Source organism: Heliconius melpomene, chromosome 3 (assembly GCF_056956725.1).
Source record: "Heliconius melpomene rosina isolate 202511_hmr_F chromosome 3, ASM5695672v1, whole genome shotgun sequence".
In the NCBI taxonomy this organism is placed as follows: Eukaryota; Metazoa; Arthropoda; class Insecta; order Lepidoptera; family Nymphalidae; genus Heliconius; species Heliconius melpomene.
Window position 1 is genome coordinate 10,666,997 of NC_140391.1, and position 15,891 is coordinate 10,682,887.

Below are 15,891 nucleotides of genomic sequence, written 5' to 3' on the forward strand. Positions count from 1 at the left end.
TGTATGCAAAAATCTTTAAATGGCCACCGATTTTTATAAAATTTGAAACTGAGACTCTTAAAAGTATTTAATTGAACACATGTTTCGTGGTTTTCTAGAATTCACCCCTAAGGGTGCAAATAAGCAGACGAAGCTGTGCGCGTCCGCTAGTAACGATATAAAAAAATACGATCGCTAAAAAATATAAAGTTGCCTAAAAATCACTCTGTGTTTAATCCTTCATTTTCCGCTCATATATTTTCATTTCATAACAGTTAGTAGGAGTGATTGTTCTTACATTTATAATTAAAAGTATAATTACTCTTTTACATCCCTATACTAGAACCAATTAAAACAGACTCTTACATTTTATAAGTTTTAAATTGTTGTAATTGTTGTACATTACCTAAGGTCTAGTCAGGAAGCCTAAGAATCAGCATCTCCCACCAAGTTCGTTACTAAAAGAACCAAGAACTATGTTAGAACCTTTTGAGATACAAATTTTAATTTTCAAAATAATTACCAATACTTATGGTAAGTAAGTAGCTTACCCATTACCCACGAAATTGTTTATTAAATATACAATAACCCTTCCCTAGCAGTCGGGAATAACTCGTTCGTTCTATTTTTAGTTATTAAAATGTTAGAGACGCCTGCGCATTGAAGAATATTTTGTTTGCATAAGATTAATATTAATTATGAAATTTGTCATGCTAAATGTGTTTTTGAATATGTATGTATAAAATGTTAACGTAACAGGAGTCCCGTTCCAACGAGGTGTGGGTTCGAGTCCCATATGTTGAAGTATTTACATTTTTTTTAGTATTTACATCTTTTTTTAAATATATCTCATCATTTGAACTTAATAGCAGTAGTAACAATATTAGAAAAATAAAATATATCCACATCGTAAGGCCAAAAGTTTTTTTTTAAAAACCTGTACGATATAATAATTTATATAGAATCAAAGACCGTAACATATTTTTATGAGTATAGTTTTAAGATTAATTTACATGGGGTTCAAAGTGCTTCGAGGGTGAAGTCCGAGTTTGTTTACATGAAGGGATGATAATTTGTCATGCCGGCGCGGCGGCGCTATGTCGGATGCATATCGACGCCTTGTCTTATTTTTCCGTAGTTTTTGCTTTAATCGAATTATTTTGTAACATTGACGAGTTTTACGTATGGTATTAGTTCCAAAAAAAAATAGATGTAAAAATACAGAACTACAAACTCGATTTGCATCTATTTAACGTAGTCTGTGATCTAGTTTATAAAAGAAAAAAAATGTTTTTCTGTTCTTATATTCAAATGATCTGACCAAAACAATATTTTAGAAATCCTTGCAAGATTTGTAAAATATTGCTTATTATGATTATATAATGAAAATAATTAGTCTTTATACATGTTAGTCATAAAAAAATTTATTGTTTTAAAATACCTTTATCAGATTTATATGATAAAGTATTTTAAATACAAACTATTCTATATGCATAATTGCATAATGCGTACATCGCGTTAACGCTCCAACACAACTATCCATCAACCTACATAGATTACTCTTTACACAGAAATAAGAGCATATATATGTAACAAATATATGACGTACATATGTATGTACACATATTAGTAAATATCAGTTGTCCAGTTGATGAAATAGTGAGTTTGAGGCGACCGGACGCCTGGCGACGCGGCCGGCGCCGCGCCGACGCACCGCCCGCGCCGCTCGCACCGCCTGCCAATCTGAGATCGCAGGTAGTCGCAGAGACCACATTATAATCGCAGTGTTTATGGTAAATAACAATTGTTCAATTATTTATTCTGTTTAATTATACCCAGGGCGTGGCGTTCAGTTCCGCCATGTTTCGCCGCGGCGCGGCGCGTTGAGTCTAAGTTCCTTCTGTCTATCCTGCTGTGCGGGAAAATCATGAAGCCGCCTTTCATGTAATTTTAATTGTGATTAACAAGCAGAAAACAAATAACTAAAAGTTAAAGTTATCAAATATTTGCAAATATCAATATTTTTTTATATAGTAGGTTTGTTTTATTTTACAATGTGAAACTTCTCCCCGGACTTGAACCCACACTAACATATATAATAAAAAATATCTAGATATTATTTTGTAGTCTCACTTAGTCGTGAAAAGACAAACTTTCTTTCAATGCTAATATCCTAAAAAATATTTTTTTTCTATAATAATAGGATAATACAAGCAAATGAATGATTGGTCATATTTTGGTGGGGTTTCCTGAATCCTGGTGCTAAAACCGAATTTCTCATACAACACATAGGCTACATGGAGTCTCGGCGTGACGGCGACGCGGCGCCGCGCGGACGCACCGCTCCGCCTGCCAATCTTAGAGCGCAGGTATTATTTTATACTTAAATGCTATTTATTATATTATATTGTATTGTCATTTTTTTATTTATTGAAACGAGAGAGCACTGAAAAATCTTTTTTTTTCTATATTTTATTTTAATTTAAGGTAGTATAGTTTCTTAAAATGAAAATTTTATTTACTTTGTTTTAATTTACTTTATATCTCAAATTATATTATTAAAAATACGTGTAATTATAAGTATATCAATTTAAAAATTGTGTAATCAAGTTAGATATATGGAAGTAAAAAGGCGATGACTCTATAATAATACTTGATATGACTTTACGTATAAAGGTAAAAATAATAACATCAAGATAATTGATACAGTTTAAAAAATGATGTTATAATAAACTGTGTACAAAAATAAGATTATCATAAACAAATAAGGAAAGATCCTCATAAACTAAAGCTAGGGAAAAGCCTACGGGCTGGATGATTAGATTTCAACGAGTATCGCGGCTCGCGCTCTCTCGTAAGAAAAACTGTATTTTAAAAAAATGTTGTATTTTACGAAATATTGTTCATTTCCTCATTGTTTATTTATTCTGGACAGTTCCTTAGTTTATAAATGTTGCTATTTATGTATAAGCTATTACTTATACCAAATGTTCTTAATATGTTTAGATGCTATACATCGTAATTACCTCTGCATGTTGCATATCGTTATCACGAGATTTAATATTAGTAACAAATCTCTTTAAGATTTTTCGTGTTGTTATTATTATGATTAATTATTATTTTTACAAAGCTTTCTGGAGTCGACATGAAAAAGACTAAGTACTTAATGATTTATCGCTGACTCATAAATGTTATGATTGAATATAGCTTTTTTATTTATGCAACTAAGTAACCTAAGGAATATGCTATTCAATTAAATATTTCAATGGACCTTCATGGATGTTTCTTTACAATATAGAAATAAATAATCACTAATAATTCAATAACTCAGTCCGCGTACGGTCATCATTGTAACTGCATATAATCATATCAATATCATTTTACTATTAGACATGATTTAGTTTATAAATTTTATCAATAAATACTTTATCAAATTAGTAGTGCATTAGTTACAAAAATCTTTCAACTTTTTTCCACGAAATGCTCCGATGACATACAGGCGTCCATGAGACTATAAGTTAAGTTTTTTAACTTACTGCTTACAAGGTTCCTATATGGTTTAACTCAAAATAAAGTGATCTTACACTTTATTTATTGCCGTTATTGAACAATATTTACTCGAAATACATTTTAAAAACGTTTTTCGAACTTGTTTGTATAAAAAGAAAATGAGAGTAAACAGAACTCAACGCTGCGAAAGAAATAAAAGCGAAGAAATAGAAATATTAATTTAAAGAAATATTTCGAACTATATAATTATGATAATTTAATACGAACTTATAATACGAAAATACAATACGAACTCACCAGTCGCGTTTACAGTCACAATTTGTGCCCCTGCGAAGACTGAAAAAAAATATTTTTTAACAATATATCATTATACAACACTAATAAGAAATGAAGGAGAAAATGTCATGAATTTATAGTCAAACACTCTAATTTCACGGCTCAAATTTTAGTGTGTGAGGTGTTTTAGAAAAAGTGTTCTATTTTTTAGTTTTTTTATATATTTTTGGACCTATATTAAAAATTTTAAAAATGTTAAAATCTCGATATAGTAAAATATTTATATTTTTTGTTTTAGTATACATTCGGTACGCATTAAACTATTCATATATTTCACGTAAAATCTTCAAGCATTTATAAAGATATGTTATAATAAAAATACGCTACACAAATTACTACTATAAATGGGATTTAAAGATACCTATATTTATTACTAAATATATAGATCATCTATATATATAAAAGGACTTGTCCTCACTGACTGAGGTAAGACGCACGCACAGTCGTAACCGCTGTGCGTAGAAACATGAAATTTGGGCAGATGTTTACTTTCGTAATCTGGACATCCACTAAGAAGGGATTTTGAAAAATTTTAACCCTAAAGGGGTGAAATAAGGGTTGAATGTTTGTATGGAAAAAAAAATTAAATCCGCACCGATTTTAATAAAATTGTAAATTCAGACTCTTATAAATATTTAATTGAGCACATGTTTCACGGTTTTTTAGAATTTACCCCCTAAGGGTGCAAATAAGGGGTTGAAAGTTTGTATGGAAAAATCTTTGAATCGCCACCGATTTTCATAAAATTCGAAACTTAGATTCTTAAAAATATTTCATTGAACACATGTTTCGTAGTTTATTTTAATTCATCCCCTAAGGGTGCAAATAAGGGGTTGAAAGTTCGTATGGAAAAGTCTCTAAATCGCCACTGATTTTTATAAAATTTGCAATTGAGACTCTTAAAAATATTTCATTGAACACGTGTTTCATGGTTTATTAGAATTTACCCCTAAGGGTATTATTACCCTATTACCCGAAGGCGAAGCTGCGCGCGTCCGCTAGTTACTTATAAAACTAAATACCTAAAGTAATTTTACCATAGAAATTTTACTATACAAATAACAACTAAACGAAATAAAGATATATAATAATATATTATAATAATACCTGTACATTATACATCAGACTAACACCAAATTCACAGTAAATTTCATTCACAATTCCAAGCATAAATAGAGGCGCGCGGACAAATTCGCGCCATTCCGTACAAGACATCACGACGTGCGGCCATGTTGCTAAATTGAAACTAATAAACGTGAAAGCTCGACGATAATAGTAAAAATAAAAATTAGAGATAAAAATATATTTAATATGTCGTTAAATAATAAAATTATTTTATATTATAATTTTGTGGTAAATGGAAATTAATAAATCGATTGACTTTTTTTTATTACAACTCTTATGTGCACTGTGATTTTGGAATCGGATTGGAAGTTTAAATAAATGCATACGGATGGCGGCCGATGATTTAGGTATGTTTATAATTAAATAAAATATATGTTATATTTTAATGTATATTCTTATAATGTTAATAAAAATATATTTTTTTATTGTTCTGTGTGTTTTTTTTTTCTTTGCAATTACGAAATTATAAACAAATTATTTCGAATTTTACCCTTTTATTTTTCGTTTTAATATCTATTAATTTTTTTTTGTAATGTATATGCATCTACTGTATGTACTGAAGAATGCAAACGAAATTACAGTTAAGACAACAGCCCTGCTTGTTACTTCAATATTTTTAGGGATATTACAAAAAATATTTAAAAAACGTAAAAAAAATAAGTATTGCGGGCAGTCGTGGTGCAGAAACACAAGCGTGTGACTGTAAGCGCGATAGGTTGTGGATTCAATTCCCACTCGAGTAAATATGTATTTAATATTTTTATATTTTCGTTCTGGCGTCGAGCGGCGTTGAGTTGCATTACTGCCTCCAGAATTCGGCGAAAAACGGGGAACAGAGTGCCTAAACACTAGCTCCTAGTGAAGCTGAAAATAATCTTTAATAAAACTAAAATATTATTAAAAAAAAATCATTATTTTAATTAAAAGTAATTAAAAAAAGTAAAAATAATTATTTATAATTAAAATAATAAAATAAAAATAATAATGTGATTGTGTAGTTTCGAAAGATATAAATTTAAGCAAATTAAAGTGAATAAAAAAAATATATATTAAAAATATGCTGCTTTATACTTCTTTTTCAACACAATTACAGTTCTGTATTATCAAAAAATTCTTGAAAAATATTTTAAATATCATTAACTCATTACTAGATGAAAAATTAAAAACGTATAACATAATTATTTCTAGTCAATTAAGGCTTTACATCAACGTGGCAAATATGACGATTGTTTAGTTTTAAATATCCCTAAAATAGATAGTCGAGTCAAACTTACGTAAACTAAATTTTAAAAAGTGACAATAAAAATGCAGTTTGTCAGTAAAAAGTGCATAAAGATTTGGCACCTTCTTTTAATTTTTCGATAAATGCACTACAATGAAGAATATCATAAATTTATTTAATCATACAATATTTGTTAATATTATTTTACAGCGCCCTCTAGAGTAAAACTGTAGAACTAGGTAAACTAGCACTTTTATTACTATTAATAATATTATACAGTCGTCACTTACATAGGTTGCTTTATATTAATGTTTTTAAATCATTTTCATCGATTCAAGTTCACTCATTCATTCATTCATTATACAAATAGGTAATTTTCTGCAATTTAAACCAAGAGGTAGGTTTCAAAAATTATGAAACTTATACACCTTTTTTTTATAGCCTCACGCTTTATCCCGCAGATGGCAAGGTAGGGAGGGGGAACCTGGGAAGCTAGTGTTAAGACGCTCCCTTCCCTTTAATAACTTCCGTCCCCTCTAACTATACTTAATTATAATAAAACATAACTTAATAAATTTATTATTACAATTAATGTATAAAAATATCTAATAATTATAAATTTTACTTAAATAATAATTTTAAACAATGTTAATATCTCAAAAGCGACGATTACTGTACTTATTATATTTTTACTATCACGTCTATCACACAAGAATAGAAATATCACTACAACTCTTATGGCTACAAATGTTATGACTTCTTGATAGCTAGACTTCATTTTTATTTAAATATTTTCTATTTCTTAACCGCTTACTTTTTAATATTTTTTTAAAGTTATGTTTGTATAAATCACCATAATTTTAAAACTATTATTAAAAAAATATATTTAAATTTTGTCAAATTGTAATTCATATTTAAATCCAAAATTATCTTTATATAAAAAAAAAATAGTCGAATTTGACAATAAAGCCACCGAGTGCAGTCAAATACACTACGAATGTGTCACCAAGTATATCGTCAAGTTCAATGATACATACAAGAAGATATAATGACAAGATGTAAGGTACTGGAGATCAAAATAAAATGAGATAAAAAATTCACGAAAAACACACTAAACTGAGATATGTGCAAAAGTGAAAGTTTTTTTTATTTATATCTTTTTGTTATCAATATTAATAAAACGAGATGTTCCCGCTGACTGAGGTAAGACGCACACACAGACACGAACGTAAAATTTCGACAGATGTTTATTTTCATAAAGTGGACATCCACTAAGAAGCGATTTTGAAAAAAATTAACTCTGAGGGGGTGAAATATCAGTTGAAAGTATGTATGGAAAATCCTTTAAATCGGGAGGTATTTTTATAAAATTTTAAATTCCTAATTTTAAAAATATCTAGGTATTTCCTTGAACTCGAATTCACCCCATAAATTGAGAATATTTTCATAAATATATTTAATAAATATTCGTATAGTTCAAGCGGGCGAAGGTGACGACGGCCCAGGTCGGCTAGTTTAATATATGCATAATAGGGGCTCTGATATATCTCTGTTTAGATATAAACAAGTATACATAGCAAGTACATCGTGCGTGGTATGTTGATATATCTTCCTCTTCAGAAAGCCCGTACCCGTTGCTCGAGAATGGCAAAACCCAAAGCTACATTCTGAATACACATTTAGTGTCAGGATAAAATAATATAATGAATAAATAATAAAAAAAACCAATAGATGATTTTAATGCTAATTATATAGCAAACCCTTATATTTTACCATAGAGGAGAGATGGATGATGATAATAATATAAATACAATTATTGCACCAAATGGGAATCAAACTCATAGTCATTACTTATTTCTTTATTACACATAAAAGGAGATATCAGGACGGCTTTATTTTTGCTATTGTAATTCAATTTAACTATAATTAGGTACTTATTCTCATTTTGCATTGATTTATCATTGATATCTCTGATTGGATTACTTAGTATTTAAGATTAGTAGTTTTTGCTCGATGGGTACTGGTAGCGCTGACTTTGAGCCCAGAGGTGGGAAGGATTCGGTGTTATCTGGCACTATTATTAGTTAGACATATGACGTAAATATGTTTGTCACTTTAAGGCCAGTTAAACTTTAATTATCGTCGATAAGTGCGATTATGACGTTGTCTATGGAAGCTCGAGCTCCAGCTGGATATTTCAATTAAATATACCGTACCGTATTTATTTAAGCCCATTTAAGGCTTATTTAGTGTAAATTGACGTCCATGAGTGGCTTTACTTACATTTTTAATGAGAGTTAGTCTAGATATAGGTTAGATTTAGGATTTGAATGTAACTTCTGATCAATGGTAGGCAACGCGGGCAACGCGGGGCCTCGACTCTCGAGATGAGAGAGATTCGGTGTTATCTAGCGATGTTATTTATTAGCTGATGCATGTCGCCACTCGCGCGCGCATTCCGCCTAGCCGCCAAACAACACTGGCACATTTGACCAGATGTGCTGCTCGGTGCACGGTGCACGGTGCACTGTATTGAAGGTAAATAAATAAGTTACAGCATAATAAAGCTACTTTTTAGTTATTGCAAATTCTATTTACTACTGTATCTTATATATTTTGAAATTATTTTTTTCTATTTTAAGCCGTATTAAACTATATAATCAGGAAATTTATAATTATAAAAATCATCACACACTTTGATATCTATAAGTACTTATTTACATAAAACCAATTGCAAATTAAAACCAAACTAAGCACCACATAGTAACAACAAAATAAATGTGTCTCTCAGAGGCCAAGCCTATTATTCACTATATATTGTATAATCAGACAAAACAACCGTGTAGCGGTGGCGCCGCACGCACACACGCGCGCACACCTGACGCCGCCGGTGGCGCCAGTCTCCCCCCGCGAGCCCCGCGCTGTGTTGCCAGTGTGGGGAGTAATGGCAGATTTAGGAACATTTTGTGTATGGAATTAGTATTGTGATGTTGATTATTGATCAATAATATTAATAAAGAAATAAGCTGTTATTTAAATATATTTTTTTTAACCATATAACTTCGTAAATATATAATTCGTAAATAGATTTTTAAAGTAGGAAATTATAATCGGAGGTTCTATTTCAAATTTATATTGTATATTTAAGTACATTCAAAATTTAATATTAATATTAGATTGCTATATTTGAATTTTAAATACATTAACGTGAATTTAACTAAAACACAGTACATATCACTCTTAAAGTAAAGTGAAGAATTATAATAATATAAAGGCATTTACCTTATTTCATTATTAATTATAAGTCACTTAATCACGTACAAAAGTAACATTCAGACAGGTCTATTTCAAAATTCAGAACCAAATACAAAGAAGTAGGGAAATATGGACACGTACGTGTCGCCACCCGCCACCGTCCACCGTCCACGGGCAGCGCGGCCCGACGACCGTCAGTCGGCACTCCGCACGCGACCCGCGATGTCGTGTCCTTGCGACTCGTGACGACGACGGCATGTGATGTTCCGGAGACGCGCGCTGCGGCGGCGGCTGGCGGCGGCCGGCGCGCCCTCCGTGCCCGACGCGCAGCTGCGCCAGCTCGCGCGCGCGCTGGACGCCGGGCCCGCCCCTGCTACCCCGGGCTGCGTGCCCGGCGCGCCCGCGCTGGCCCTCGCCGCCGCCCGCACCTGCTACCCCGGCCTGCGCGGTCTGCACGAGCTGCGCCGCCTGCCCCTGTGCACCGCCGCCACCTGCTGCTGCAACCCCTACCACTACAGCCGCCTGTGCGAGCCCGGTACGACAGTGTTATCTTAGTGTTCCAGCCACCCCCCGAATGTAAACACACTATAAATAGACACTGACATCAGCCTCTAAGAGTGTGCATGGAAAGGTCACTGATTCCGTTCCTCGTTCGTGGCGTTGCACGCCGCCTCGGCAAACATTCGCTAAGTCGTTCAATTATCAAAACTACTTTCTTATCGTGCGCAAGATAAATCTACATACCGAATTTGACGTTAGTGCGCGTCGTCGCGTCGCCGAGCTGCGGCGTGCGGCCGCGCCGGTCGGCGGTGGAGCGGCGTAGGTGAAGTGCTAATCTGCCGCCGCGAGGGTCACTCGTTCGATAGCAGACAAGGTCACGGCGCTGGCGCCGCCGCGCCGCGACCGCCGCCGCCGCCGCCGCCGGCGCGACGCGACGCGCGCGCAACCCGTTAACTTTTTAATTCGCAATGGCGGCCGACAGCCTTTAATACCTTCATCAATTTAGATGCTTTGAAATGTATACTTATAAATAATTTCCGTATTGAATCCGAATAACATTTGAGTACATGTTTTTTTTTGTACAAATTATTTTTCTTGTTACTGACGTTGCTTGTGAAGGTAATATAAAATATTTTATATTATATCATTTAACAGCTTCAAGTTAACCATTTCGTATAAACTTATTACACTCTGCTTACACGTAGTACCTGTTCTAGCGTGCACGCTACTTTTATCCCAATATTTATATAAAATTTGGTAATATCCGTCCGTGACATCGCCTACAGCCACCCACACGTCCTACCGCCGTACTTAGGAAGGTATGTGGGCGTGTTCACAATGTCGGTTAGCATATTAATTAAGAAGAAAGCCACTAAATATTGAATTTTAACTAGTGAATGTGATGTACCAATAAAGCAATGGCTCTAACTAATCTAATAAAATGAATTGATTGTTAGGTGCTCATTAGTTGCATATTACTTTTCCTGTTTAATTTTTTACTTATAATGTAGGACCCATAATTCCGCTATATCCTACATGGGAGTATAATTTCCGATATTTATAAAGCAAAGCAGGATGTGTTTTTATGTTCACTGTATTACCATATCCGTGATGGCGCCTGCCGAGTGCCGTCTTAACAACCGTTGTCCACGCACCAAACTCATTTTGTAATGCTCCAAAAAAATATTTTTCTACCATTTAAAGTACATTTTAGTTATCGATTGCTAATTTTCGACACGAGACACTAATAAGCATACAAAATCAAACGTTTCTCACGGACCGTTTTGGTTTAATGGGCATTAAAGCTAACCAGTCACGTATTTAAAACCATATAATCGTTATTTGACAGAATGTGATTTGTATTAAACATATGTATTGGCTTCCCTTTATATTTTTTATACTTGTTATTTATTTTAAAATCTTTTTAAGTCTATATAAAAATATAAAATAGCTGTTATTGTCTAGAAATTTACCTTCAAATGATCGCAAACAATCCTTTGAACATTACTTTAAATATAACTGATAAATACTAGCTTTACTTTTAATCTTGTCACAAAACAATCACTATTTTCTACTTTCTTATAACACTGCGTATAAAAAAGGACATATTCGATATGTCAATCCATTTTCCCTCCATTTTGAATTTTACCTAATGTATTTTTTTTATAAATAATATTGTTATGTCCAAGTCAGTCGCCGTTTCAGCTTTATTAATGTACAGATAGTAGTATAATTAATTACGTAAATTAATATAAAAGCGATTATAAAAAAACTTGAATACTTTAGATTAATGTTTGTTTACATTTCTAACATCCTTGTGTAATGTCTATTAACTTTCGCTTTCTATTGAGTTTTATATGCGATCGTGTTTTTGCTTGCACAAGTTAAATTAAATTAGTGAAAATATGACAAAGCGGCCGTTTTCTGAAGTCGTTCCTGTAGACTTATTCCATACAAGATTATAACAGATTACTTGTTTAATACTCCGATATATCATTCGACTTTACACTCTCTTTAAAGCAAACTTTATAAATGATTGCCATTATTCAAAAAATCGCCGCCGTTTTAATATGATTTATTCTCCATTTTAGGCTTTAACTCGCGACTAAATAAATGATCGTGTTTTATTCTCGAGTCAAAATAACTTGCCCATTACTGGTCGTAATTGCAGATCAGGTTTTTGCGGGCATACCGCGAGTTCCTAAGTTTATTAAATTCGTCCCCAATGTTGTGGTGGTACAAAATTTTATGTTAATTCTTCATCTTATATGGTATAATACCATGGATATTCATGGGACTTGAAAATACATGGCTTTATTATTTTTAAAAGCCTTCGTTACCTTGAACGGGTTATAACTAAATAAAAATTATATAACGAAGATATAAAGTGAAGCTTAGAATGACAATTGTCAAAATGACTGAGTTTACTAAAAAAGAAGAACTTCTAAAGTCCTAGTCTCTTTCTTTAAATGCAAAAATATTATACACAAAACCCTGAAATTAATGTAAAATGAGGAATTTCCAAAGTAAATGAGTGTAATACATGTGGTACAGTGCCTGTGCCACTGGGACCTCACCTGTCTCGTCGATGGCGGGGCGACTCGACGCCGCCGTTTTTTTGTCAACTTTCGCAGACACTTCCCACAGAGAGGCATTCTTTATGTTTTAACTTATCAATTCCCTTATACGTTATCCAGGCTGTATATTAATGACCTTTTTTTCGTATTTGCGATAAAATGTTGTTTATACGATATATTGATTATTATAGTTTTTATTCTATTTTGAAACATAAGTAAATTTTTATTGATATGTTTTGTATGGATTTATAATTAACATATTACATTATAACTTTAACTTTATAAAAAAAATATCACTTCGATGGTGACATGTGTTTAAATTTCAAACGTCATACATGACCAAAAAAATAAATTACGTAAATTATACGCGCCAACAATCAAAAGTAGATCCATTTTATATTTCGTGTTTTTATAATTTGTGAAAATAATGTTAATAATAATTAGTAAATTATAAAATTTGTCAATCCCTCCAGGCATTACTGACACCGGTCACCCGCGACACTAACATTCTCAATACGCGTGTAGATGCGACAGATTGTGGCGTTTTGTTTTTATCAAGATATGAGCACGTAATCTAATCCCCAACTTTTGGTAGCCATTTGGAGTTGTAAAAATGTCGTTAACTTCGGCCGTTTGGTTTTGCTTTATTTTTGCACCTGGTACGTCTGATTCGTGTTTGTCGAGTGCCAAATCATATTTATTACTTGTTGTAATTAATTATCTTCAGTCTATGGCCGTCTCGCTAATTTTAGCACTTTATACATTTATTTTTGTTTCTTAGGGTCAATATTATTTTATGTTTCAAATCGAATAATCTAGGTATTTCCAAATTTTTTGATATTATTATTTATGCTTAAAAATAAAAAGGAATTTGTTTTATTCCTATAGTTACTAAGGCACACGGTATTTCAGTGAGTCATGAGTCCAGATAAAAGTGAATGTAAAATACCATGTACATCTCATACGTGTTTCATGTTTAAGTATTGGCGCCGGCCTCTATTTGTGTACCCAACCTTTCATACGAGGGTACTCCTTTATCTTATCAAGCGACGACGCCCCGGCAAGTCCTAGCTTTGTTACCCCGTGGCTTGGTGATAATTATGGAAACCTGCGGTCAAAGCTACCTCGCGCACTTGGTATGTGTTATACACAGTTCAGTTATCAGTTAGTTATTGCCATTTGACTTTGCAAGCGCAGTCGCATACTAAAAGCTATTATCCAAAAATAAAAACATCCATACACAAAAGACCAGGTGCATCAAAAACATTAAAACGTATAAGTATAATGTCGTCTAGCCTGTATACAATCTATATCTGTTGGATATTTATTTAGCCATAATTGGTCGCCGGCGCCGGCGCCACGTCGCGCCGCGAGGGGGCGGTGGGGGGGTGCGCGCGCGCAGGTACGAGCGACGTTTTTATACATTCGCTCTCTTTATACCGCTTTTTGGTCTGCTTTTGTTGTATTTGTGAATGGCAACAGGTATTTAATGTCTGCGGCCATTTTTTTTATTTGGTATGTGTAATGTTGAATGGAAACGTAGGATTTTGGTCAAATTTTGTATTTTTTTTTCTGTTTACTTATTAGTTTGGCTCCTATTTTTAGTTTTAATTTGGCTGTATCAGTTTTATCTTTGCCTGAACGCTATTAACTATAATTTTGAATTAAGCGAAGCTAAGTAAGGACTATTGTATTACGGTCGTTTTCGTCAGCTTTCTTCCGTTTCGCGCTTGTCCAAATCATATTTAACGATGATCTCACTGTACGCTGTATGCTTACTAGCCACCTATCCGTGTGTCACACTCACCGGCACCATGTCACACCACCACTGAGCCGCGGCACCTGTGCGGGGACCGGTCGGGCCGGCCGCGGGCTCTCGCGGAACTGGTTGTATACTGAATTACCAGCTAACATATATAAGTTTCATTTCTCGATAATGTTTACGAATATGTGGATAAAAGTTTTTATTTTTGATAATTTTCGGTGGGTGGAGGATTAGGTTTGTAATGGTTTTGTAATTTTAAAGGCGCCGTGGAGTAGGATAGCGTTTGTCGATCTCGGACATGGATTTAATGATTGTATTTAAATTATTTTTTCATTCCCTTGCTCTATGTTTACAACGCAGCGTTAAGTCCCGCCACTAAATCTCAATGCCTTGAAAATTGGCTGGAAAAGGCTAAACTTTTTATTATGATTATTTTAGGCTCTGAGGTGTCGAGATAGCAAAGACGTTTAATACCTGGTAACGCCTCGCCACAGTTTATAGTAAACAGATTAAGGGCCATTCATAAGTTCATCACTTAGGATGGACCTCTACTTAGGATATTTAATTTTCCATGATTAGAAAAATAGTACAGTTTTTCATATTATTGTTGCTCCATTTCTTTTGATCATAGCGTGATTCGATATAGGCTATTTTGTTCTTCCTTTATAAATGGACTATCCAACATAAAAAATAAATTTACAATTTGCTCTTTCAACATGACAAAACCTTCCTCTTTAGAATATACAGTATAAGTATAGATATCACCTCAGTTAAGTATATACTTAAAATTTACAAAAAAGTTCCCGGAACACCTACTCTAGTTAGATATAGCCGATAAAAGCATTACTTTCGCGGTATTGTTACTGTATACGTACTCGTATGTGAATCATTAACGATAAAAAGTTTCCATTCACGTTTCTGTACATTTTTTTTGTAGATAAGTTTTTATTACCTTTTTTATATTTACTGTTCTTTTTAGTTTCACGCGGCATCCTTCATAAAGCAGGACAGTATTGTAAAGTTTCAGAATTATCATCGATTTACTGAAAAGAATAAAGAAATTACTATGCTCTGATACGACTAAACATGTCACTCACATAGGCAAGCCTTTGTAAAATGAGCAATCATTGCTTATTAATAATTCGGTTGAAGTTTCATTTAAAATGTGTAAAAATCGATTCAAAGATCCTATTAATAATATCTGTTATTAATATTGTATAAATAGAGGCCTTTAAAGGATCCCGACTAATAATAATACGAGACGCGCATATTACATCACTATTATATTAATTTAATCAAAATCAGTTTGGTTAAATCAAAACACGCATATTAAGTATTGTTTAATACAATATTTAAATTCAGGTTCATCCTTTTCTTACGTAAAGAGAAAAATGAATTCTTTTCTGTCATTGTATAATTTTTATTTAAATATTATAATTATGTTAACATTAACATTATGTTAACGGATTCATAGCGTCTTGTTAAAATAAAAAAAAGTTCTGGCAAGAAAAACTGCGGCGTTCACTTCCGCCACTTATTACATAAGATTTCAACAACTGCGCAGGGAACGTGCTTCCCTGATATCTGCGGGATGCAGCGTGAAGCGTGAAGATTTACGTTTA

General features: G+C 33.1%; 1 protein-coding gene across 1 annotated transcript in view; it reads left to right on the forward strand.

Annotated features, from left to right (window-relative positions):
* The first annotated feature begins 9,601 nt into the window (after positions 1–9,601).
* Dad (Daughters against dpp) overlaps positions 9,602–15,891 on the forward strand; it is a 32,194-nt gene continuing 25,904 nt past the window's right edge. The window contains exon 1 of the mRNA XM_085207833.1: positions 9,602–9,962. Within this exon, the coding sequence (XP_085063959.1) occupies positions 9,689–9,962 (274 nt within the window). The 5' untranslated portion in view covers positions 9,602–9,688. The remainder of the gene's footprint in view (positions 9,963–15,891) is intronic.